This window comes from Myxocyprinus asiaticus, chromosome 27 (assembly GCF_019703515.2).
Source record: "Myxocyprinus asiaticus isolate MX2 ecotype Aquarium Trade chromosome 27, UBuf_Myxa_2, whole genome shotgun sequence".
Classification (NCBI taxonomy): domain Eukaryota; kingdom Metazoa; phylum Chordata; class Actinopteri; order Cypriniformes; family Catostomidae; genus Myxocyprinus; species Myxocyprinus asiaticus.
In genome coordinates this window covers 29,763,858-29,791,333 of record NC_059370.1, presented here as the reverse complement: position 1 = coordinate 29,791,333, position 27,476 = coordinate 29,763,858, and the positions used below count along the sequence as shown (strand labels likewise).

Genomic DNA, 27,476 nt, shown 5'->3' with positions numbered 1-27,476 from the left:
CCCCAGACTTTTACCCAGACCATCTCACATCTGCTGAGCAAACTATTCCAGTCCTCCCAGAGGGGCGCAGATCTGGCCCTCTCCTTGGCCCATGTGTCCACATTATAAAGCCACAAATTAGCTCTTGACATTTGAGCACTATAATTGCTCCTCAAAAGCATGAGGCATCAATTAGGCTCCCAGCATTGTGACAGCTTATCCCTATAGGATATGTCTGCTCTGGGGACAGGACCTGCCCACTGCCTGACCAGAGACCCAGATCCATGTTAAGCTGGGTTCATTCAGTTAATTCAAAGCAAACTGTTGCACTCAGAAGGATCACATATGTAGCTTGACTTACAGTAATAAAACTGAATCCAAATTATATTCATAGTAAGTACATAATACTTTAGCTGGTAAAAAACAAAAAAATAGTTTAGGTGGTAGCTTCTCACCTGTAGGATCTCAATTAAATCAATCAGTTGTTAAAAATTCATTTGTTAGCATTTCCACTTGTGGGAATTGAAGAATAAATGCTTTTGGGTGTCTGAGTAGCGTTATGGATGTCCTTGATTCTCCAGGATTTGAGCAGTCCAACTGTGGCTTTTCCTACAAGGCTCCCTTAACCTAAGGGTCAAAACAAAGGTCATTTGGTTAATTTCCATACTTTCACCTAAAACATTCTTAAAGCACTCAGAGTAATTCAGTCAGTAGCTTGAACATGCAATAACATCCTTGAATGAAATAGAAAGTCATAAGTGTTTGTTTTACACGCTAAGACAAAAATGACTGTGAGATTAAAGCTATTCAGTTCAAAATAACCATGTCTGATTGAAAAATTAAACATACTGCAAGAAAATAATAAAATCAGGTCATAGTTTAGATTTATTTGTAAAGACGTGTAAAGACAGCGTTGCAAAGTTTGCAGAGTCCACAGAAGGCATGTGCACTGTACACTCTATGCTAGCAAGTGAAAGTGGAAATGTGCATTGTTGGCCATAAGTGAGGCGGAAAATTGCTAACCCATTTGTCATTGTGCTCCTTGATGTAAAGGTCAATCAATGGATTCTTTCTTGACAAGCCTGCAGAATTGAATGTTTTTCCACGGCCTCACCCCTTCACACCTGGACTGCCAGGTAAAATAACAAAACAAGGGGAGCGCAGTTGAAAAGAGGGTTTAGCGGAGGACTGCCTTGTAGGCCAAGGAAAACTGATAGGTGAGAGGAATTTGTCATGCATCTTGGAACTCCTACTGGCTATGTTCAGTTTGCCTGAGCATACCCATTTATACATCATCAGTGAGCATGAATAGAGTGTATAACCCATTAATGTCAGAGGAAATCTTTGTGATTTGATCACAAAATCAACTAAACTGTAAAATGAAATTAGGAAAGTATACAGCTCCCACCGTGACCAGGTATGTGATACATATAACCACTGGAAAAAGTTAACCTTAAAATATCTAACCTAAACATTTAAACTAAATGGTTTGATTCAAGTCAAAAATATCAATTAACGTGTCTGAATCAACCTGATAACATTAGGTTCCACCAACAAAACTACATTTTTAAGGGTTACATCAGGTAGAAATAGCTCCTTAAATGAAATAGTTCACTAAAAAATTTTAATTCTCTCAAAATTTATTTACCCTCATGTCATCCCAGATGTGTATGAATTTCTCTCTTCTCCAGAGCACAAACAAAGATTTTTAAAAGACTATCTCAGCTCTGTAGGTCTATGCAATGCAAGTGAATTGTGGATCTTTGAAGCTCCAAAAAGCATATAAAGGCAGCTTGAATGTAATCCATATGAATCCAGTGGTTAAATCATCAGAAGTGAAATAATATTTCTAGGTGAAAAATAGATAATTATTTAAGTCCTTTTACTATACATCTCCATTTTCACTTTCACTTTCACTTTCACTTCCACATTCTTCTTTTGTTTTTTTGGTGTTTCGTATTCGTCGCGCACCTACTGGTAGGGGCTGGTCAAAGGTGGAGATTTATAGTAAAAAGGACTTAAATATTGGTCTGTTTCTCACCCACACATATCCTATAACTTTTGAAGACATGGATTAAACCATTGGAGTCATATGGATTACTGCCTTTATATGCTTTTTGGAGCTTCAAATTTCTGGAAACCATTCACTTGAATTTTATGGACCTGCAGAGCTGAGATATTATTCTAAAAATCTTTGTTTGTGTTCTGCAGAAGAAAGAAAGTCATACGCATCTGGGATGGCATGAGGGTGAGTAAATGAAGGAGAATTTAAATTATTGGGTGAACTATTCCTTTAAGGTAACAATTGGCAAATTTTACAGTGTACATAGCATTTTAGTTTATACCTTTTCCAGAATTTATTGTGAGCATGATACAACAGATCTATTACAAGGAAATTATTACTAGGTTTTGGCCTAATAATTTTTGTGGATTCGGAAAACAATTAAGAGGGCTCTGTTAATGGATTTGTGTTGTTTTCCATAAACTCATTACATTGAAATTACTTTGTTGGTTTTCCTGGCTCAGCATTAAAACACTTCTTTGATCATTACAAATTAACTTTGATTTGAGTTCTGCGTTTAAGGGTGAGAGAAGATTTCACTTTACATGACAAATTGCTTGTTGTCTAAATGCAAATATCTTTGATTCCCCTTAATAACCCCATCAGAACCTATTGACTTCTCTTGAGGAGAAATTATTTCCACTTTGTCAGGCACTTGTCTGGATTCCAGTTGCCTAAATCAATAGTCTCTTCCCTCATTGGGTCCTGTGGATGTTATTTCAGTGAAAAAAGCAGTCTCATTCTACTACTACTAATCTTATTAACCTTCGTAAGTATAAAGGAATTTAAAAGGAAATGCCTTAAAACATACACTGTCAGGTTATGTTCCATACAAATAAAGTTTGTTGCTCTGCAATGACAGAGATTGTTAATGCTCAATTAAATTTAATGATACCAAAACACATGTGCATACTTTCTTTTAAAACTACATCAGCTGTAATGTCACCTGAAATCCAAAGGATGTTTTTCCTTGATGAAATCTCATGTGCACAGTCCTGATTTCTTTGACATGGCCTGCAGTGTTTGTACATACAGAGATCAAAGTGTAAATATCAAAAAGAGCGCCCACCTATCAATGTGTACCTATGCAATTAAAACACTCCCATCAAGACAGTTTATAAATCATAGGGGAGAGCACTGCAAGTTCAGACAAGCCATCAGAAGTGAAGGAAAGCACTACAACAAATCATGAGCAGCATGGGAAGATGACTGAAGAGGTTTAATGACTTGATAAGACATTGTCATTATTCTTTAATCAAAGTAATTAAATAAACAATTGGACCATTGGGTCTACATTTATTTGTTTAGCAGACTCTTTGATCTACAGTAAAGATTTATCATAGGGAGACAGTAGCATACGCAGTGCCACAATACAATTTTTTTTTTTTATGAATACGAGAAACAACCATCACTTTTCACACTCATTTCATCATGTCAGTGAACATACCAGCATCCCTCACCTCTCTATGAAAGATCTGAAAATAAGAGAATATATTGGGCTCGACTGGCACGCAGGAGTGTAAGCTATACCTGATGTTGTGGGGGACTTCAAAAAGACACTTCAGCACAACACTAAACTTCCTTCACAGTAATTTCGGAGGCCTTCTGAGGAAAGGAAATCCCCTGGCTTTGAGAGTTCTATTTCCCTGATCGAAAGTTTTGGAGAGAGATAAAGAGTTTGTGCACACAAACATCATATTCAGCTTGGTTATTTACCAAAATATCTTGTGACACAACTGCAAGGATGATGCAGATCAATTTGCTAAGGCGAGATGCTACAACATTAAAGGCCCATACTTATGACATTACATCCATATTTATCCTCGTTTTGTTGAACACATATTATTTATATATCAGAAAATAGTTGACTGCTGTGTGTATTTCCATGTCTGTATATGGGCACAAATTAGGCCAAAACAAAATCTCAGATGGATAAACCAACATCACAATTAATTTGATGTGATGTCTCTTCTGTGCTATGCTATTAAATAATATTGCCTTAGGGCTCTAAATTTTACTTGATACTAACAAATTCAAATGGCTTGAGATCAAATGTGCACATTCAGCTTATCAAATGAGCACTGTCTGCATGTACTTATAATTTTTAATCTGCTGAATGTTAGCAGTTCATAACATGCATTGAAGTCACTGACATAAATGTCACTGAGCTCGAAAGATCATGTGCCTGTTTAAGAAGAAAAAGAACAAGATTTACCATGAGAAAGTCTTCACCAATGAAAAGAAAAAAAAGGACATTCCATTCCATTAAATGTTTGTAACATGTATTGAATATTAAAAGCTGATCAAATTAATTTATGGCAAAGATAGCAACTGTCAATAGAGGCCTAAAAGAGTATGACATTATAAGCACTGAAAGAAAATCCAAACCCATCATAGAAAAGTCAATAAATAAAACCAACAGGATCCATGGTTGTCGGCTTTTTGAGGATGGATTTTTTCTTGCCTTATCAGGGAGCTCAGGTACAGAAGTTAATCAGCGGAGTACAAAGGAGGCCTTTATTTTGGTGAAACCTCTATGTTCTCCGATATCAAAGGCAATACAAGCTACCACAACAAGATGCTGCACAAGGTGATAAGATGTATAACGTCTGACAGGCAGAAGAATTTCTGGAGAGTACCTGCTGAATTCGAAATGTGAGATTCTGATATGCAAAGGTCACTTATTAGATATGGTTCAGTTCAAATCTCTCTAAGGGCATTTCCCAGCCTAGGGGTTTGAATTTCAGGCAATTATAATATGAATAACTGAAAGTGACAAAATTCTCAATTTCTAAAAAGGAAGGACATAAAGGCAGCATTAAGGTAATTCACAATACCCCAGTGATTTAATCCATGTCTTCTGAAGCGATCAAATCGATTTTAGGTGAGAACAGATCAAAATGTATCTTCTTTTTCAATATCGTGTATCATCATGATATTGCAGTCTCTAGGCATGATAATGATTTCAAGCTTGATTACTCTTCCTGGTGCTCGACACATGCAGAGCTACTGTACATGGTGCTAGGAAATGTAATCGAGCTTGAAATCATGATTGTCAAGGAAACTGCTTATGTCAAGATTTATAGTGAAAAAGGAGTTATATTTTGGTCTGTTCTCATCCATAATCTATTGGATCACTGTAGAAGACATGGATTAAACCACTGATTCTTGTGGATTACCTTTAAGCTGCCTCTATATACTGTTTGGAGCTTGAAAATTCGGTCACCATTCACCTGCATTGTATGAACAAACCGACATCACATCGTCATTAAAATACCTTCGTTTGTGTTCTGCGGAAGAAAGAAAATCATACGAGTTTGAGAAGACATAAGGGTGAGAAAATCAAGGCAAAAAAGAGTTTATCAGCAAACTAAAAGTTGGTTTGGGAACCAATTCATATAATAGGCCTATATGGGGCAGACAGGTAGGCTATCATTAATCCAGTATCTGAAATTATAATGCCAGTTCTATAATAACACCTTTTTCAAAAAATAAAAAATTATCACTAATCCTGAAAGCTAAGAAGATTTTTACCAATTAATTTAAGAAAAGATTATTTAAACTTGTTGTATTTTTCTTCCTTTGAACTGAATCTGTATAATTTGGGGTTAAAATGTTATTTCTGTGAAGTGCTTGGAAAAACTTCCTGTCCTCTGAATTTAAGTTCGGCTCCCGAGACCAATCTGACCCCAGCTGTAATTATCCGAAAGGGAAAATTGCTGTGTGTGTAGGTATACTTGGAGTTCCCACCGAGAGGAAGCACCACGGTCTTGAGTAATTGATTAACATAAAAATGACATCTTCTTCCTCCAAATAGAGATTTTAAATCAAAAGTAGTTATACTAGTTGAGTTTCAGTTAATCTTTTAATGCCATTCCTGTATAGATCCAGAGGAGATATCACGATTGATCAAAGACGAGTGAGTAGCTGAAGAATGCATGTGCCAGCGTTTCCTTACAGAGCAGGGCTTAAAACGACCCAGTACCTTAGATGTTAATTATCCCACAGTAATGTATGCACACCCCCCTTTGGCCTCTGCCCTGCCATGTCCCTGTAGTCCTCACATCTCTTCCCTGTCAAAAAATACCTTCTGTGTGTGAATGCAGTCCTGTTTTACCAAACAACCGGTCTCAGGGAGCATGAATAATTCAGGGTGTCCAACGCATATTTGTAACAGTCATATCTGACTTTTATACACCCTTTTTAATAGAAAGGTAATCCATATGTACAGTTCATTCATACATATTTATTTTAGTACCTAAAAGTAAATAATACTTAAGAAGTGAAATCAGTTTCATTGCAAGCAGTCTGATCTGAGAGGCATAGTTGCAGTATGGGCCACCTGGGCATCTTCAGCTAGTTACAGATGTGCAATAACAAAATTCTCATTAGTGTGATATAACAGTCTTCAAATTGAATAAAAACAAATAAATGTAGGCTACTACATTTCTAAAATTTGATTCAATAATTCTATAATTGTTCTTAGCGGACAATCTGTGTGGCATCAACAAAATCGGAAAAAGAGATTCTTTGAACATTGATCCAAAGGATTGCTTGGTGATGCATGATGCCAAAAAGTCCAAAACATGTTTTGTGCTGTAGAGCTGATTTTGAGCTGTCCAAAGTAGGAAACTATTTTATCAGTTAAGAAGTTAGACTTTGCATATTTCTATACAAAATGTTCCATATTACAGTCAATGATTCCAGAAAATCTAAGGCTCTAACTTCAAGTGGGCCTTTCTACCAAAAGTGTAACAAGAAATCAGATTTATTCCACGCTTGTTGCAGATGTGTAGAGGCCGTGCATCAAAGTAAATCTCTGTGCACACTATGGCTTTTCTGAGGTTTTAAGGAGCTGAAGTGCTGCTTACTCTGACATTCCCCTGTCACCATCAAACAAAAGCATCTCTCTCTCTCTCTCTCTTTCTCTCTCTCTCTTTCTCTTTTTCTCTCTCTCTCTCTCTCTATCTCTCTCGAAAGGGGTGTAAGATCCTAGATGAGCTTCAGCTATGGTGACCAATCACAACAGTGTACACAATCTGCTGCCTAGAGGCAAGAAACAGTAAGGTTTATGTTGTCACTTACAAGGCATCATATGTTTTTCTTTTCAGTGTTTCTGCTTACATTCTTGAACACCTGTCAAAAAAGAAAAAAGGCTGAAAACATGGGGAGGATTTTTTTTATTTATTTATTAATAACAGTGTCCCCAAAAAGTACTTTTTGTTGCTTAAGTGTATGTGGACACTTAATCGACATTAACATGTATAAATTCCAGTGCAATATATTTTTTATATAAAATGTTTATCTGCAAGTAAACTCATTTTAGTGGATGTATGAAGCTGTGTTGGGGAGTATAGCTAACTAAAAATAGCTACATTAAAATGTTTCAGTAGTGTTTATATTAACTCAAAGGTAATTATATTTTCACAATATGTAGCTTTGACAGTAACAAGCTACATTTCTACAAGCTACGAGTCAGTTCCCCTCAAGTTATCTGTCTTTAAAATAAATGCCAATTGATTTACATTTACATACATTTACATTTAGTCATTTATCAGACAATTTGATCCCAAGCGACTTACAAATGAAGAACATAGCAAGCAATATGTCATACAAAAGTCAATAATATCTGCAGTTTTGCACTGCCAAGTTCTCAAAGTGGCTGGAGTAGTATAGAAGCAGAAGAAAGAGACAGACAAGGAATAAATATATATCATTGTATATAGATAGTAAGTGCAATTAGTGTGAATTGGTTAAGTGCTATTGGTTAAGAGAGTGAGTTGCGACATAGACCTGGAGGAGTGAATCGAAGAAAGAGGGTCCTGTTCTATTGGCTGTCCGGAAGGCCAGAGCCTTGAATTTGGTGCAGGCAGCTACAGGTAGCCAGTGGAGTGAAATCGAGAGTGGGGTGACATGAGTACTCTTTGGTTGATTGAAGACTAGACACGCTACTGCATTCTGGACCATCTGCAGTGGTTTAATAGTGCTAGCTGGGAGGCCAGTCAACAGGGAATTAGAGTAGTCCAGTCTTGAAATGACCAGAGCTTGGACCAGGAGCTGTGCAGCATATTCAGACAGGACAGGTCTGATTTTCTTGATGTTGTAAAGTGCAAACCTGCAAGCCCGGGTGGTTGATGAGATGTAAGCAGAGAAGTTAAGTTGGTCATCGACCATCACTCCCAGGTTCCGGGCTGTCCTGGTTGGTGTAAGCATACTTGAACCAAGATGAATAGAGAAGTTGTGGTCAACAGACGGGTTGGCTGGGATCACAAGAAGTTCTGTCTTGGCAAGGTTGAGCTGTAGGTGACATTCCTTCATCCAGGCAGAGATCTCCAAGATCTCGTTAGGCTGGAACAACTGGTAGAGCTGCGTGTCATCTGTGTAGCAGTGGTAGGAAAAGCCATGTGCCTTAACGAACGCCCAAGTAATGTAGTGTAGATCGAGAAGATGAGGGGTCCAAGAACTGATCCCTGAGGAACACCAGAGGTCTGCTGGTGTGACTTGGACACCTCTCCTCTCCAGGTGACCATGAAGGATCTGCCTGTTAGGTATGACTCAAACATCCAAGCACAGTTCCTGTGATGCCCAGGTCAGAGAGAGTGGACGGGATAATCTGCTGGTTCACTGTGTTGATTTTATATTTTTTTATCAAACAAAATGACATTAATGCATTTTGAAGTATGTGGCTGAAGTGTCTAAATATTTTAGGGGCCACTGTATTTGTTAACTGCTGTAATGTTCCTCGTCACAAACTGGCAATATCACAGACCCTTGATCATGGGAATAAATTCCTTATTAGCAGGCCATGTATGTACAGTTCTGTGTATGTTGTAACCATGAAGCGTTTAAAAGAAAAAAACAAGCAGGGAAGTAAATATGTAGTGATGTCATGCTGAAAAATCCTTTTCTGTCATCAAGAAACGGTTTTGCCATGTTTAAGAGCAGATATAGTGTTGCTCTCAGTAGTCTGCAGTCTTCGTGCACCAGAGGGCTGAATACTGTCTAAATTATAATACGAACAAAAGATTATTTTATGCAGGGGCCACTGGGCAGAGATGACAGCTATAATATTGGCCTCAGATACATACAGGTAACATTTTAGCTGAGAGGAAATAGCCTTTTTAAGCTTGACACTGATGTCCACTGACATGCAGAACTGATAACATATGGTTAGTGTGCTTCGTGGGATATATGTGGGGTGGGGGGGGGGGGGGGCTGACAGTAGAAGGCATTAATGCTATGCTATGCAGAAGTGATTAAAAAAAAACGAAAAAAACAAAAAACAGCAAACAACTTATTTTGGGAAATTCCCAAAGTACACTTCAATTGGTATTGTCATGGTAATAAGGGGGACATAAATATATACACTGTATACTGTATATATATATATATATATATATATATATATATATATATATATATATATATATATATATATATATATATATACGCCATGTATATACTGTATAGACACACTACCAGTAAACATGTTTGATACTCTTTACAATAAGGTTCCATTTGTTAACATAACTTAATGCATTGGGTAGCATGAACCAACAACAAAATATTTTTACATAATTTATTAATCTTGGTTAATGTTAGCTTGTAAAAATACAATTAATCATTGCTAGTTCAAGTTAGTTCATAATGCATTAACTAATGTTAACATATAAACATTTTAATTTAAAAAAATGTATTACAGTAGTATGTTGAAATTACCATTAACCAAGATAACAGTAATAAATGCTGTAAAAGTATTGTTCATTGTTAGATCATGTTACTGTAACTAATGCTGTTAACTAATGTTAAAAAAATGGAACCTTATTGAAAAGATTTTAACCTAATGGTTCTTTGTAGATAAATATGAATTGAACCTTTAAATGAATTTCTTTACAAAACTAAAATGTTCTTTCTTTCTCTATATATATCAGTGGGTGGGGTTGGGTAGGCAGGCAGGCAGGCGGACGGATGGATGGACGGACGGACGGATGGATACACAGACAGACAGACGGACAGATGATAGATAGACAGATGTTTTTTTTGTTTTTGGCACCATTCTGAGTAAATTCTAGGGACTGTTGTGTGTGAAAATCCCAGGAGATCAGCAGTTACAGAAATACTCAAACCAGACCGTCTGGCACCAACAATCACGCCACGATATGCACATGCACTGCACTGCTGCCACATGACTGGCTGATTAGATAATCGCATGGATTGTTTGTGCCAGACGGGCTGGTTTGAGTATTTCTATAACCGCTGATCTCCTGGGATTTTCATACACAACAGTCTCTAGAATTTACTCCGAATGGTGCCAAAAACAAAAAACATCAGTTGAGCGGCAGTTCTGTGGACAGAAATGCCTTGTTGATGAGAGAGGTCAACAGAGAATGGCCAGACTAGTTCGAACTGACAAAGTATACGGTAACTCAGATAACCGCACTTTACAATTGTGGTGAGGAGAATAGCATCTCAGAATGCTATTTTGAGATGAGGGTTGGTGCTGTTTTGGTGGCACGAGGGGGGCATACACAATATTAGGCAGGTGGTTTTAATGTTGGGGCTGATCTGTGTAGATAGGTGAAGGAGTGTTTACTTGATGTATATACATATTATATAACTGGAAAAAAAAATTGGCACGAGTTGAAAACTCTGGAGAACACACTGTTCAGATTATTTTCTTCAAAGACACAGAAGCTCTGCCTGCCTGTCAACCCATGCTGCATCTCTGCCAATTCCACAGCCCTTTCAGATGCCCCCTGCTGCCATCATCACGGTGATGTTGGGAAAAAATAACACAAAAAAAAAAAACTGATGACAAGCTCCTTTCATGGCACTTATCATTGCATTCTATCTGAAATCTAGATGAGCCAGACAAAGCACCTCTACCACTTAAGAGAGCATAATCACTCTCAGCATAAGAAGTTAAGCTCATATCATGCTACCTTTATTCCTGTATGTGAGGATCTCCGCCTGGTGGTCCACATATCTACCCTGAATACCACATGATGGCGCTTGTCTTTATCCAAAGGAGATATCATGGCGTTTTAACCTCGGTTTAACAAATAAGAAGGAACAAAGTCTTGCCACAGATCCTTGGAGCCACACACACTTACAGGCTATTCTTACGGGGTTGATGGATACATTGTGGTGTTGGTTTCAAGATAGGACAATGCAGCACTTTCATCAGCACTCACAATGTAAAAAAAATAAATAAAAAAATGCAGACCGCAGTCATAACAACCTAGCGCCCTGCATGCGTTATTTTGTGCATTGACATGTAATGCATTTTCATAATTTTTTTGTTCCACTGAATGACACATGAATGATGCCAAGGTTAATGTTTCTGCACGAATAATGTCAAAACAGCCATTATTTCTGATGCCATGCCAGCACATTAAAAACTTCCCACAAAGCTTTTCTTTGGAGTAACATCTCAGTCTCAAACATCAAAGGAAAAAGGACAGCAAAAACAACAACGGAATGAGCCATTTCAAAAGAAAAGTGAAGCTCCATTCGCACTTTTAAGACCCTGCCCCACCTTCAGTCTGAAATCATGACACCCACGACTACCTACATGTTCAGCTTAGCCAAAGCCACACTAAGAGTTTGTGCCACCTGGACCACCTTGTGGTTGATTTTATATTGTTTAACAGTCTTTGTGATCTGTATGGCTCTGATACTCTGGGACAATACCTGTCCTCCTTGTATCCATGTGTCTTCAAGCCCTCTCCATAGTACAATCATTCTGCATTGACCATTGATCTGCAGGCTGTTAGAAAATGTGTATTGTAAACACAGAGGGCAAGATGAAGGTGACTGTGGTTGGGAGGAATCGCAAAGTCCCTCTTAGAAGGTGCTTTCCTGTTAATGTGGATTTGGCTGGAGGTGCTGTTTCAAGTTCATATAGAAAGATCTTCTCAAATGGGGTGCAAGTAAAAAGAAGCACTTTACATTCTGAAGCCTTGACAGTATCTGTGGTTTTAAAGACACACTTTTCATTTTTTATTTCAAGGTTATTAATAATTGTTCATAAAAGAAAAACAACAAAGCTACACAAGATCAAAGTTGTGTAAGTGGTGTAACATTTATACTCTGCACTGAATCACAAAATGTATTGGTTTAAAGTCTAACTCTACCCTATAATGAATTTTCATATACTTATATACAGTAGTTATTTATTTCTTAGAATTATCTCCCTACATATGATTGATATTTATAAATAAAATGTCATTTTAAATTGACAAAAAGTATTTAAAAAAAACTAAATGCCATGATGTACAAAACTATTTTGCATGTAGCATCTGAATCACTCCAACAAATGTTTTAAGCTGTAATGTGGTTTTTATGATCTGTATTCAATTCAATAAAAGGCACTTGTTTTTGGCTCAGAGCCAGCCTGTACTTTCCAAATGTGACTATGGTGCTTTTCTGATTGGATTCACTAGATTTGCTTTGGGAAACCCCTCATGTAGGCCAAAAGTTGTTTTCTCAAAGTATACACTGTAGTGCTGTAGCAATGACGCCAAGTGTTAACTTGATTTTTTAAATACCTGTTCCTACTGCATATGTTGCCAGTCTTATGTCAAAAATTATCCCATATTACAGATACAGCCTGATGGTGATGTGATTAAAAATGTTAAAATATGACAAAAGTAGTTGTATAGTTTGTATTTGAACACTCCTGTTGAAACACTTACTTTGGGGTTCAAGATGATTTCAAACACATTGGCATAATATCTAAAAAAAAGTCGCATTTTAAATACCCAGTAAAAAGTGTCCATGTCCATGTTTTCGTAAGATGAAATGAATGTAGCCATCTTTTTCCCACCAATTACCTCGGTGTGCATCTCACATTGCTTTTCAGGCCTGATCAAAACCATCTCTCTTTTAGTATTTTTAGCCAAAATAGAAATAGCTCACTATTTTTAACTGCCACCAGCTTTTTCTTGCTCTGACCTTTGAACTGTTAAGTTCTCCCTGGTTTTTAAAAAAGGGTGTTAGTGACGGTAGAATAGTATAACCTCTTGATTGAGCTGAAGTACATCCTGAAGGATTACAAGAACCTCCAGAGCAGAAGTTGTTACCCAGCATCACTTTAGGCTATCTGGGTCACAGCCCACCCATGGCAGGGGGTGCTAGGTCAAAGGAGCCAGCAGAGAGCACTGCTCTCAGAAAGCAGAGAGACTCCTCAGTTAACACAACCTCAGGGCATGACAAACTAAACCTCTGCCAAAGCCTCTGTTAATGGCAAATGCTTGAACAATGCAGCTCAAACTGATAAACATGGGGAAAAAAAATTATGTGCTTCATACTTGTGAGTTCATCGTCCAAAATGTACACAATTACACATTGTTGGTTTCAAAGGAGCTATTTATAAGACGGAATAATTGTGCTGGACATTGTGAAAGAGTTTATTTTTGATGCATTCAAAGACAAATTCCAACAATTGACTCTCCAAATTAATAGAGCATTTGTATAGTTCCCCACTGAAAGACATTATTCAGCAGAATGAAAATGGACAAGTGCAGCCCAATTGCTAGTCTCCAAAGCTATTGTTAAAAGTTTTTGTTTTGACTATCTGGGAATAGAGTATATCACATCTGTTTACTCTTGGTTACAGAATTGGGCGTTGCTCTTTACTACAGTGGGTTATAAAAACAGATTTGGCCCACAGAGCAGCTATTAAGGACTTGGGATCTGTGATAAGGACAATATTCATCATACTTCCTGACCAAAATATGATCATGAACAATGGTAAAATAGGCCTCTGCTGGGATTCAACACTGCAGTTTATGTTCTAAGGAGGCTGCCACGACAGAGCTTTGTTAAAAAGCAAAAATATACTAAAAAACATTATTTAATGGCTGGCAAAACATGTTTCTTTACAAACAAATTCTTGCAATGCAAAGAATGAGTATTAGTCCTAATAAGCACGCAAGTGGACGTGAGAGCTGAAAGTGTCATAGAAGCACCACAAAATGACATGGTTGCTTCAGCCATTGTGTTTATCATCTTACATTTGCTTTTATGACACTATCGGTTAGGTTTAGGTTTAATGTTTAGGGTCGGGAGGTAAGTTTTGTTTATTTAAAACTTGATAGTGCATTAATCTAAAAATCCTCATCTATTAAGGAGAATATTTAACTAACATTTAGCGCCACACAATTGACGTTTCACCTGGGAACAGGCGCGATGTGTAATTAATCATAATATAATTTTGTAAAAATGCCACCACAGTTACATAATTTTCACAAGATCATGCTATGAATATAACTTGCTTAATCTTATTGATGCCTTGTGATTGAACGCTGACTGAGTATAGCTAATTTTTACAATGACATCAGTAACTGAGAATTTCTGTTTTTGCGTGATGCTGCATCTATGCCACTAGATGTCAGTGCAACATTAACTAAGATTTTACTGAGCGTACATTTACAACATAATCACACGGGAAGTCACGGGACGTCACGTTGTGTTCGATAGTTCCAGTACCCTAGGATCAGCCACATTATGACGACTCACTGACAAGCATCATCTCCCATCAGACATTTTTGCATCGGCTCAAGCATGCTTACCTTCCCTTGTTGCGTGACCGGAAGCATGTTGTTTCCGCAGCATGGGAGGCCTGGATTTGCATCTCGTATTTAAACCAAAAAAAGCAATCGCATTTATGTAATTAGTGACGAGTGCAATTCAGAGACTGCATTTCCCCCCCTAACATTATAGTTTCACTCCACTAATGATTAGGTTTAGGTCTGTGGTTTGGGTTGGGGGGTTCAGTTTGTAAAATATGTAATCCTCTTCACTCTACAGTATAACAGACTGTACAGCTGAAAACAACTTGTTTTACAACTCACTTTTGGCGCCCCTTTGTGGACACTCACACATGCCCATATGGCCACCAATACTTACTGATTTTGCCACTGGGGGCAGTGTTTCGAACTTCGGTAAGAACAGACCGATTTTATTTAAAGAGTAGTCAACCTACTGTTTACAGTTTCACTGTGAGATCAGTCTGATGTTTAAGATGTAAGTTGCTAAGAACAATGTCTAGTATGGTTTCTATTAGTCATGGCACAGCCAAGCTGGTCTCCCCACCTGTGGTTACCTTTGTGGTGATGCATAGGCAGTGGCCCTACTCTGAAGGCTGCCTTGTCCGTCACTGCTACCTGGAAGCATGTTCAGCTTTCCTGTCACTCTGTCAGCAACGCTGCCTCTCATGGTCCAAGATTAAACACTCCCGATGGGGCCTTCAGAAGAAGTGGCTCACCCGCCTCTTAGGACTTATGTCAAAAATGTTTCAGCCCAGGTAATTTGCTACAGTCAGTGCTCCTTTCTCTGTTAACATCAAAAGCCCCTGTGAAGGCAAAAAAGAGAAATGAAAGAGGGGAAAATGGTGTTTAGTTGTGAGTAGCGAAAGATTGAATTCTTGAGGTCTGGGATGGACTCAGGAAGAGGTGTCTTCCTCTAAGTACACCAAGCCAAATCTCAACAATATCTTTGCATTTCTATGTCAACTTATAAAAAAGAGTACTCCGATAGTGCTGCTAGTGCTCTGAAACTCATTCAACAAATTGCGAATTTAAAACATTTTGTTGTCTACCTTATGGTAATGTTTTTTTTTTTTTTTTTTTTTTTTTTATCTGACCCCACAGTTTTGTCTTTATAAAATATTTGGTATTGGAAGCATGCAAAAAAATAAAATAATAATATTACACAGAGTGGTGATGGCATAGTGGGCTAAAACACACAACTGGTAATCAGAAGGTTGCTGGATCAATCCCCACAGCCACCACCATTGTGTACTTGAGCAAGGCACTTAACTCCAGGTTGCTCCAGGGGAATTGTCCCTGTAATAAGTGTGCTGTAAGTCACTTTGGATAAAATCATCTGCCAAATGCATAAATGTTAATAATAAAAAATAAGGTTTTAAGCAGTTCTTAAAATTTCTCCGTTGCTTTGACATAAACTAACAAAACTTTTTCTCGATCTGTGGAATGAGGATATGAAATGGACCCCTTTGCCCTATTTACCAGATCTGTCAACATTACAAGGAAGTTGGAATCATTAATGTAGACTCATTGACCTTACAGCTAAACATTAAAATTGAGCATATTGAGACTTACCGTTGGTCTACAGCTAGGTAGAATCATTTTGAAAAGGAATGCAAACTCTTTCTCCTAGTTAGAACATTTGACTTTGTCCATTCTGTACAATAAAATGTCATTAATGGGACATCAAGGTTAATCACAGATTATATGTCTCAAAGACTTAAAAAAAAAATGATTGTGCAAAAGTGGGATCCATTTTCAATTAAGTCACAACATTTGTGTGTGCATGCCTGCGAGGTTGTCTGTTCTTTGAAGGACTGGGCATGTACAAGTGTGTGCACGTGTGATGAAAGTGTTTGACAGCAGCCCTGCCTTGACAGATTGCTTTTGAGATGTGCCAACACAAATGTATTTAACTCTGAGTCCAATAAAGCGTGGCAAGAGCAATGACATCTCCACACTCAGTGTTTTCTTTGAGTCTCTCCCTCCCTGTTCTGTGCCAGATCAGGAATGTATGAGCTGCATTCACTATTAACAAGACAAAGACTACACAGGTAACAGGATCAGCTGTAATCAGAATGGCCTGAGAAAGCTTGGAGGGGGGGGGGGTATTTCTTCCCCCAACACATTTAATTATGATTATTGAGACAGCATGCCTTTGTCCAGGCAGAACGTCCTCTTTAATTTGTACTTCACCTTTTCACTTTTTTGCAGGTCGTCACAATGATCAAAACTTGCAGAAAGACACTGAGGAAAATCAAACTAGCCATTATGTCCTCACTTCTTTTACCTCACAATGAACAATGGCCATCTTATAAGTAGCCTAATGGCACTGGTACAGAGAGATGTTCTGAATGTGAAGACGGGAGAAGGAGAGAGGAGAGAGGAGAGAGGAGAGAGAAAAAAAAATAACCATTATCCAAAGACATGTTCTATCATGTCAGAAACTCTGTTTTCTCCAGCCAAATCCCTTGGTGCCTTGCTCAGAAAATATTCAGGCTTTGTAATAGAGATGTGAATGGCAGATAAGGAAGATGTTATACGGATTTATCTGAGACTGAAAGACTGATAGAAAAATTCTGACATTTATAAGAGAGACAAGTCATGCATACTCGGCTTATCGCCCAGGAAGACTGGAAACAATAACGGGCCCCCTTGTGTCTGAAAATCAGAGCAACATTCAGTTGCAGGGATTCTGGACTGAATCTGCAAGCTCTATCTTATATTGCCCTCTACTGACCATTAGCCTGAATCAATGCACTTCTCAGCAAATGTGGAAAGGGAATATTTCAAAATGCAAATAATAGAATTTTACTGCAAGAACACCTCATGTTTTGGTATTGGTTTGTATAGTAAATCTTTCATGTCACCGTTTTCACCATTATAAAATGAGCTATCGAAAGAATAAATCCACAATACTTATGTTTGGCAAGACATTGACATGGAACAATATTCTAGGCCATCAGCATTGCTGTCCAAGTCCAACTAAATAAATATCTGCTTCAATCCATATGGCAAAAGTAGGCTAAACATTAAATGTAACTGCCTGCAACAAAACACAAAAACAATTTTAAAACATTTTGTGTGACTTATTAAAAATGCAGTATTTTCTGTCATGGTGAAAATAAATTATGAGTTTCATTTTCTTATTTGAAAAGGGTAAGCTCAACCACAAGATGGCAGGACAGTATTGGGCAGGCATTAAATTTTTGATCAATTCCCTTTTGAGTTCGAAAAATCCGTTAAATGTTTGCCGAGATTTCGAAAGGTTTGTGCAGAAACATGTATTCCGTTACTCCCCAACCCTGCTTTAATGTATATAATATATTTAACTGTTTTACCCTTGTCTTAGACTTTCAGTGTTAAACAATGAAAATCCAATCAGGAAAATATGTACTATTTGGCTACATGTTTAAAACAAAGATTTTAGATCATTTTAGTATCCATTTCAAGATTTATTTTGTGAAAATAGATTTTTTTTTCCAAAGATTGTGACTGTCCCACTGAGTTTGTACTAGTACAATAGAAATAATGTAAGTGAAATTTGTACTTATAATATAACAACAACAAGACTGTGAGTCCCCTGAAAGCATTTGTAATCAAAAGATTATGTTTTATTACCATACAGAACACAGTGCATAAGAACAGTTCAAATTAATGTACATATATATAAAGAAAATACTATTAAGTGTATGCTGTGCATCATACAAAACATTATTCCCTATCAGAAAATGTGTATTCTAACGTGCTTATATGAAATGCCTGCCTTCTGCTGTCCTTGACCTATATATATATATATAATTTTGTGTATTTAGGATAAATAAAATGCTAACTATGAAATTAACCTAAGAGAAAGGAGTCTTTTCTTACAAAAAAAATAAAAAATAAATTAAAATGTCATCACCATGGCATTCCCACCACAAAATGCTATTAAACACAATATATTCTGGACTGATTTTGGACATTTTAAAAGTTCAAAAAACTTCTGATACCATGCATTATTAGTAATATTATTGTATTGTATCGATTTAGTTCAAAGTTTTATATATCACATGCTTTTCATGACACAATGGCAGGCACTGAGAAAAGAAAAGAAAAAATCTGTTTTAAAAAAAAAAACAGTCACATTAACATAATGTCATAATCCCTGGGGTTTTTATTATTGTTAGTGAATATATGCATCTTAATTTAGGATCCAGATGGTTTGGAGGCAGTAGCTCCTCCTGAACTGTATTGGTCTAAAGACTCTGATATAGTGACATTGACCTCAGCAGTGTGAAGACATAGTCCTTAGTTATTACATTTATATACTTTTTCATTTTTTCAGAAAATGAACAACACCATACAAAAGTAATGAAACTGTTAAAACAGATATATTCCTTTTCCACTTCTAGAATTACAGGTAACAATAAATAAACATTGGACAAAACAGTAAGTAATCAAGTGAACCAAATATGTAATTGAAAACATGACAAAAGTAATACTAACTGGAGGTAAACCTAAGTGACAATTAAAAAAAGCAAAGCATGTGCATCACTCTGAGAGACCCTGATTATTTCTCCATTGGAGCCAGTGCCTTTATAAAGCTATTAATCCAAAGTGGTTCGTGGTATGAGTTCAGCTCCACGGTCTCCATGTGGACTGGGCTGGGAAAGGAAAGAGTTCCTGTCTAAGGACAGGTGACTGTGGTGGAGTAAAATCTTTAGTGATGTGGGGGAGAAATGGCTGAGATGAAAGTGAAATTGGTGTTGTTAAAAGAGAAGGCAATGCGTCAGGACACCATGACAAAGAGAGAGGCTGGGGGCAAGATGTGGAAACAAATGGAGGAGAGTTACTGAGAGAGGAGGCCGTGCTGGTAACAGTGGGAGATGATGGTGGAGAATTATAGTGTGATGATGATGACGATGATGATGATGATGAACTGAGAGGACAAGTTGTTTGATATGAAAGTTTCGAGCCACACAAAGATGATCCAGGGTGTAAGAGAAGTTCTTGATGGGAGTTTTTGCCTGATGATGGCAAAAAGGTCTTAGCCTGTGAGATGCCTGTCTGAACTTTTGGATTGTTTCCTACTTTGGAAGTGCCACTTAGGTTATTTTTAAGATTAGTCCCCAGTTTCAGAAGAACCGCTTTCTGCTCAGATGGATTAAATCTTCCATTGAAATCTGATACATATGCTGGAAAGTCATTTTTGTAGATGCTGCCCACAGAAACAGTTGTATTCTTAGAAGCCTTGGAATGCATTTCATTGGACATCCCTAAAGAGTAAAGAAAGAAAATATAGGCTATTTAAAAAGGCTATTTCAAGCAAAATATTACTACACATACTACTTTAAAACAAAAATGGATAGTAAATTCAGATAGGGCAGATGGATGAAGGACACATAAATTACCTTTTGTCTCCATCTTTCTTGTGGTCTCTCTGATGTACTGAACTGCGAGGTATAAAATCTCGGCTTTTTCCAGTTTATGATTTTGTAAACGCTGAAGGGATGGAAAAGAGGAAGAGAAGAATTATGTTTAGGCATTTGTCAAGTAAAAAAAGTGGATCAGGAATGATCTAAGGGAACTGCACAGAAACTCACTGTGTCAGCAGTGTTCTTGAAAAGCAGATCTCTCAAAACATCTAGATTGTAGTTAATTCGATCTCTCCTCTTCTTTTCTATCACTGGTTTCAACTTCTAAAACAGAAGTTAAAAGAAATTAGTAGGCCTAATTATGATTTAATTTTTCCAAAGATAGCATTAAATAGTTTAAGAATAAGCAGTTGTGTGGAATCCAATAAAATGTACGTTAATTAAGACATTTAAAAATATAATATTTGGGAAATACACTGTAAAATATCCAACTCAAATTTTATAAGATAAATTCAATTTAAAAAGTTAATTAAACTATCAAATGTAGAAAAGGCTGAGATTACTTAAAACAATCGATAAAGTCAACTTCTATGACATTTAAGTCAGACTAACTTAAATGTTTAAATTGTAAGCACACACAATGTCAAGTTTGGTGGTGAAGGTAGAACTTAAAGGCTTTTGAGCATGCTCAGTTTGATCACAGTAGATCTGCTTATTAAAGAATATCTTTCTATATTATTTTCAAGAATATGGAAAATGATGGACAGCTGTACTTAGAAAATGCAAGTTTAATGGACTTAATAATCATATTTTTTAGCTTGCTCAGCATATTGTATTGAGTGCATGAAACTTACAATCCACCTTGAATTAAGTTGGTACAACCAATTTGCCTGAAGCTGAGTAAACTCAAATACGCTTTGTAGCTGTTTGCTTTAACTTTTTAAGTTTACACAACTTCTTATTTTTACAGCGTAGTTGTTTAGGAAAGGAAAATATTTAAATGAACGTACTCTTTTGACGCCCTCTGTCTTCGCCATGCTGAACGTTTGAACTGCTTTTTCTTGCATTCACAGAATAGCTGTAAATGTGTCCTCGTAGTTGATGTGGACAACTGTTGAAGTCGAGCCAAACGGGGATTTTAATGCATACTGATGTCGGACCTGATTGGTGGAAAGGTGTCAGTGACGTAGACATTGTGAACTTTCCACCCATCTTTATATATATATTTAAACGGTGGTAAATTACAGGCCTACACTGAGATTTATGCTTGACACAAAAGTTTTTTTTATTTTTATTTTTTATTTTTTTTATTCTTGCTTAATATGGTGTTCGTGGATATGTGGCTGATAGAACATTTTAACTTTTAAATCATTGAAGATATTTTTTTCCCAAGAATAAAATAGGCCTACAATGTGATGAGTAGGCCTACATAGTGCCATGCACTTTTTGGAGTCGCGCGTCAAAGTGAGACGCGCGTGACCAGCACAGCAATAGTGCTCTATGGTTGATGTGGGGGAGGTGGAGAGGAGTGATGTTCAAGCTTTTAGAGCAAATATGTTAAGTGTGCTGTATGTGAGTGTTTTGACAGAAGTGTGCGTGACTGAGCCACCCATTATTGTCCCACGCTAACACTTATGAACTGTTGGAATGGTTAAGATGGTCAAGTGGATCGTAAGGAATTTAAAACTTGGGATGGAATTTGAAATCCTTAAATCTTATTGAAATGGGCTGAATAATCGAAGAGAAAACGGTTGTTCTATCTTTGATAAGATTTTTCTCGTTATGCTTTATGCATAGGCTATTTGGTAACAAGTCAACAAATCATTATTGGCACTATTATCAACATATACAACAGCATATTACTAAAGCGTATTAAAAACTATTATAGTAGATCTATTCAATTAAAGTATGACAACAGATTACAAGCAATATTTTTTATTAAATACGACTACGCTTAAAAATTGGTTAAGGATCAATCAATTGAGGTCCTTAAAAGTAATTTATTCAAAATGAGTAGATGCAAACAGAACATAAGAATAATAAATAAATAGAAGCTAAACAAAAATATTTTGTTAATTTAAAATTAATGCGATAATTAAAAAAATAAGTAATTAAAAATGAAACATAATGTGTGGATTCATTTTAAATTAAATTTAATTGAATTAAATCATATCAATAACAGGCACAGACTTCAAAGATACAGCATTCTTTATTATTGGCAACAAAAGCACATTACTCTCCATTCCCATTGTCACAATAACAGTAAACACTTTTTAAAAACATTGTGAGAGTAAACACTGTCTTTTTTTTTTTTTTTTTTTTTTTTTTTTACATTTTAAACAATTATTTAACCTTTCTCAATTGCACTTATATGCATTTCTTTTTACACTGTAAAAATGTTTAGTCAGGTAACCTCAAAAATGTGCTTTATGAAAAAACAGCTGGTCTCATTCAAGTCAAAAATACGGCAGATGCTACTGATTCACTTGAAAGCTTCTAAAAGGACCAAAATGTATAATACAAAATAGTCAGTAGTCCCTTTCACACATGCAACCAGGTAAATTACAGGAAAATTGTTGGGTTGCCTTTACTGGAAAATGTACCACATGTGCTGTTCACACATACCATCAATATGGAAATATGTATGTAATGACATAACTTCTCATTAAGGGAAATTGCCAGAGCAAAATGTACCTGTATTTTCAAAAAGGTTGTGTTCACACATGACCTCTAACCTGAAAAATGCAGAACATTTTCTGGAAAAGGCTGTATGTGTGAAAGGGGCTAGAGAGATTGTGTGACATATTCCAAGTCTTCTGGAGACATATGCTAGGTTTTGGAGAGAAAAAATTAAATCATTTTCAGTGAAAATCTCAGTGTTGTGTGTTCATGCTATGAGAGAAGCTTGTTTACACTGACTTGCATTTACATGAAAATTTGCATTGTTTATTTCAATAAAAAAAAAAAGTTCTTACATGAGCATCAAAGTTACTGTGAACAAGCTTCTCTCATAGCACTCATGAATGCACAGCAGACGTCAAGATTTTCACTGAAAAATTACTTAAATTTTGGCTGTTTCTCACCAAAACTATATCGTATGCCTTCGAGTCGAGTCGCACTGGCTGTTTTTTTATTTGTATTTATTTTTTTTTATACACGTTTGGGTGCTTTTCAAGCTTTAAATTCTGTTGCTATCAACTGCCATTGTGTTGAAAAGACTGGTCGAGAGGTATAAAAAAAATAAAAAAAAAGTCATAAGGGTTTATAATGATGTAAGGGAGAGTAAATTATGACAGAATTGTTATTTTTGGGTGATTTATTGTCTGTTTTGTCTATCTCCATAGAACAAACACATTGTTTAATATTTCCCAATTGTACTGTCATACTGTATGTAGTTTACTTTTTTTGTCACTAAAATTTGTTTATGTGTCTATGCTTTTGTACGATATATAAGACTTTTACAAGACAGATAACAAAACTCTGGCTCAAAATTCAATGCAGTAAATAAATAATAGAAACAAAATGCCCATTCTAAATACATAATCACAAAATGGGATAGCTATGTTTATGCCAAGTCCTCAGAACAGGTTGTACAAATGATATCAATTTCATTTCAAGCAAGCAATTAAGACATCAGAGACTAGACTTTGATAACTTTGAAGCATCCTTTTTAAAGAAAGGTTTCCGTCACCTGGAGACGCTCCACCTTTCCAGGTCAGAAATAACTATCTCTCTGTTCTTCATCCTCATGACCTGCTGCAACATAAAATAGCAATATCTACTGATCAGAATAGGAAATTGGAAAATACAAACATTACATTGTTCCATCAATATTGTATTTACTGATAACCCACCTAAGGGATGTAACTTTTTTCAAGACACATTTTCCAGGTCATTGTTTTTCTTTTTATTTGACAGACACCTCTAATATTTACTTGGTGTTCCCTATGCAGTTAAGCAAGACTTACTGGCGGCATAAATGAGGCTGACAAGCGATGCCGCTCTCTCTGTCTTCCACTGAAAATGAATTGCGATCTCATTACCGCTTGCAAAACTCCAAGATTCTTGCCTGAGCTTTTTTTAAAAAAAAAAAAAAAAAAGGTGAACGGTGTTCTGCGTGTTGGCCCGAATCCGAGTTTCACTGCCTGTGCCGTTTTTTGCTGCATGAACAGCTTATTATGACTTGACGTTCTCCCTATTCAGTGAAAATCCAGGTCTCTAGAGCTGTCGCCTGGCGGTGCCTATATTAAACACGCTTCTCCACCGCCGCTGGGAGCCGGGAACGCTGAAGGCCTACGTCATTCACTCCGTAATGTAATACTAATAATGTAATAATAGCCATCTCGCTTTTCCCGCTGTCGTGAGCTACGCGAGGAGGCCGCCTCGTTTCAACGGAGAAACGCCCTGCGGTTGTCGGGATAGAAAATTCAGCCGCGAAAATTTGTCCTGCACAGCGGCCGCGTCCAGATTAAAATGGCTTAAAACTTAACTTTACACTATATCTAACCAAATACAAAATAGTGTGTGTGGTGGAATTTAATGTAAACTAGTATGTTTGGCGAAATGACAATGGAGTAAATAATATTAATTTAGACCAAATCATTGAAGTTCAAACGAGACCGTTTTAACCGTTAATTTCAACCCGATCTCATGAAAAATCGTACATAATTTACGAGTTGGCTATTTCATACAGTCTTGTATGATGTTGTTTGCATAAAGTCATAGGACTCCATCACGTGCAAATTCCCGGATGTCTAATGCGGAAGTAAGCGCGAGTTCAGCGCACTAGGTGTTAAGGACATACTTCTTAATATTATGCCTTTACCCAAACCCCTTATCTAAACTTAACCAGTCAATAGAGAGTGTAAAGATGATAGGAAGCTGTTGTGTATGACAGAAGCAAGTAATTGCCGCGTATTAGATGGAAATTGTGTCCAGCCACATCATTTTCTGTAGTGAAAGTCCTAGGAATTCAAACTATTGCAGTCGTAGGATATCATACCAATTAGCCAAATTTAGAAAAGTCGTACGAATCCTGACGATTTCGCCGTGAGAGTGTGTTGCTTAATTTATACAGTTAAAACACACACTGATGTCAATTTTAGATCAAGAAACAACACATTTCAAGTTATAAATATACTAAAAGGCTTTCTTACCTTTATCAAAAAATCAATTGAAGAGTATCCCAGTCAGATGTTCCTTGTTTGTATCAAAGGTCCAAAGCAGGACAAACTGGATTCAACCGGTTTGATCATCAGATATTTGGACAGAAAATGCTTTTAAATTTAAAATGACTTATTTGGATTAAGTTGGATTCACTTAATAATGTCTTCCTTTGGAATTACATTTAAAACTGCTTATTTGCATTAAATTGGATTCACTCAATTATGTCTTCATTTGTTATTAATTAAACAAAACGCTTACACTCCAATCAACAACAATGATTACATCTTATTACAAAGCTTTTTTAATTTATTTTAAATGAAAATCTGGTTAAAAAACCATGAACATAATTATATTAAATATAGTTTATTCATTTCATTTTCATTAAATCTACTAATGCACAGAATAGTTTTTACAGTGTATAGCCAACATAAAGCTTTAAAACAGAGGACAGAAAAAAAAACGTCCCTGTCACATAAAATGTGACTTATTCGTTTAATTTTCATTTGTTAGACAGGAGGTACCCTAGTCTAAATTATTTCCAGCGCAGTCGGTTTATCAGAAGACTAAAAAAAGATCACGCTTCATAAATTAAACCAATCCTAGAAACCCAATTACCTTCGTTATATGCATCAGTCTTTGGAGGAAAACTGCAAAAGGTAACCTGATGGAAAACCAACGGGAATAAGTAGGCAAATTAAAATATCCTACTTCATTTTAAGTTGGACTGACAAGATGGATGGTTCTTGTAATGTAAGCCAGTGTATCTTTAAGTGCGAGTGACACATTCATCAAGTAGGCTACTGTAAGGCAGTATTTATAGATATTTTTTACTTTTAAATAATTATAAAGTAGATTTATTAATAATAAATGGTGACGGTTCATGAATGTGTTGCTGTATGCAGCCTACATGGAACAGAGACAGCGACTGAAGTGTTATAATTATCTAAATACTGCACTGTGCACTGTGTATATGATTTATCAATAATCACGATACTTTGAAATTACAAAAGGACACAATCGCCTTTTAGCGGATCTTTTAACTGTTTGGCGCCTTTGAATGACCCAAGCCTTCTTTGATAATCTTCAGTAATAGCTTAACTGAATAGCCTAAATGGGTTATTATTGGCTCTTACTTCACAAGTGACATTCTCTACAGTCATTGCCCTTTTCGTCCAGGAAGCAGGAGAATATTAATGAGGGCGATAAACTGAAGGACGCAGACATGATTGGTCTATGTTGTTTAATTATTCATTATTCAGCGCTGGGGGGAGGAGATTGGGCGTGGCCTGGCTTTACAATAAATGTCGTGACTCGTGAATTGTAAAATGTTGCTCATAATCTCTCAATTTAATGATTCGCCGTTTGTGTTTCAAAATGAGCAACCAAGCTGCTGACATGCCGCAACAAAAAGACTCGAGACGGGTAAGAAACGAAACGTTTTTAACTAGTTGTCAGACCCCTGAAACTATGTGCCATATCTAGGTACTCTTTGAGTAGCTATATTAAGTGTTCTTTTGTGTCAGTATGTCAAAAGATTTTTATTATTATTATTATTATAGGCCTAGGATGTTAAGGATGGAAATATTTTACCAATACTGAACCTATACTTTATTTAATATTATAGGTCCCAAAGCCTCTCATGGAGAAAAGGAGGAGAGATCGCATTAATCAAAGCCTGGAAACATTGAGGATACTCCTACTTGAGAACACACACAATGAGGTTCGTTCTATTTTCTGTTCTAAAAGACTCTATTTTATTACTACCGATACCTACTGGTATATAAAAGGCGTTTATCAGACCATCTTTCATCTTCTTATTAACAGAAACTCAAGAATCCAAAAGTGGAAAAGGCTGAAATCCTGGAAAGTGTTGTGCATTTCCTAAGAGCTGAACAAGGATCAGAGACTGACCCTCATCAGATCAACAGAGGAAAAAGGGGGCGCACAGAAGAGTCTGATGAAGACCTGAGATCACCTTGCAAACGTCAGAGCTACCGTAATGGAATGAGGACATGTCTCCTACGAGTCAGCCATTTCATTGCAAGCAAGAGCCTTGAGTTTGGGCAGGGAGCAGAGAAAGCATGTGAAAACCTTCAACACAAACCAATGGACCGCCCAATGCAAACACTGTCAACAATGTCTGCTACACCGCTCCAAAGAGAAACTCAGATGCATCTCTATGATGATTCATCACTACTAGCACAGCAACATCTCACTCATGTCCAACTGGGCAATTCTTGCCCACCGTCTAGCTGTTCAAAACTTGCAAAAAGAACTGTTCTGTCTGTCCCCACTATGACTTCAAGTTCTAAACAACCTGTAATGCTGTGTGACCCTGTCTGGAGACCTTGGCCACAATAG

General features: G+C 36.7%; 2 protein-coding genes across 2 annotated transcripts; one reads left to right on the top strand and one right to left on the bottom strand.

Annotated features, from left to right (window-relative positions):
- Positions 1–19,209: 19,209 nt before the first annotated feature.
- On the bottom strand, positions 19,210–21,016 carry LOC127417825 (putative protein TPRXL). Its single transcript, XM_051658073.1, has 4 exons — positions 20,960–21,016; positions 20,178–20,273; positions 19,986–20,076; positions 19,210–19,850 (listed from the first exon to the last, which is right to left on the bottom strand). Exons 1-4 carry the CDS (start codon positions 21,014–21,016, stop codon positions 19,210–19,212), a joined length of 885 nt encoding a protein of 294 aa, XP_051514033.1.
- Positions 21,017–26,242: 5,226 nt separating this feature from the next.
- On the top strand, positions 26,243–27,476 carry LOC127417824 (transcription factor HES-7.1-A-like). Its single transcript, XM_051658072.1, has 3 exons — positions 26,243–26,537; positions 26,740–26,835; positions 26,940–27,476. Exons 1-3 carry the CDS (start codon positions 26,466–26,468, stop codon positions 27,474–27,476), a joined length of 705 nt encoding a protein of 234 aa, XP_051514032.1. The 5' UTR covers positions 26,243–26,465.

Coding starts and splice junctions, on each gene's coding strand:
- LOC127417825 (XM_051658073.1), bottom strand. CDS start 21,016: ATGCAAGAAAAAGCAGTTCAAACGTTCAGCATGGCGAAGACAGAGGGC. Junction 20,274..20,959: donor AGACAGAGGGCGTCAAAAGA/GTACGTTCATTT, acceptor CTTCTGTTTTAG/AAGTTGAAACCAGTGATAGA. Junction 19,851..19,985: donor AAGAAAGATGGAGACAAAAG/GTAATTTATGTG, acceptor TTTACTCTTTAG/GGATGTCCAATGAAATGCAT.
- LOC127417824 (XM_051658072.1), top strand. CDS start 26,466: ATGATTCGCCGTTTGTGTTTCAAAATGAGCAACCAAGCTGCTGACATG. Junction 26,538..26,739: donor AACAAAAAGACTCGAGACGG/GTAAGAAACGAA, acceptor TTAATATTATAG/GTCCCAAAGCCTCTCATGGA. Junction 26,836..26,939: donor TTGAGAACACACACAATGAG/GTTCGTTCTATT, acceptor TCTTATTAACAG/AAACTCAAGAATCCAAAAGT.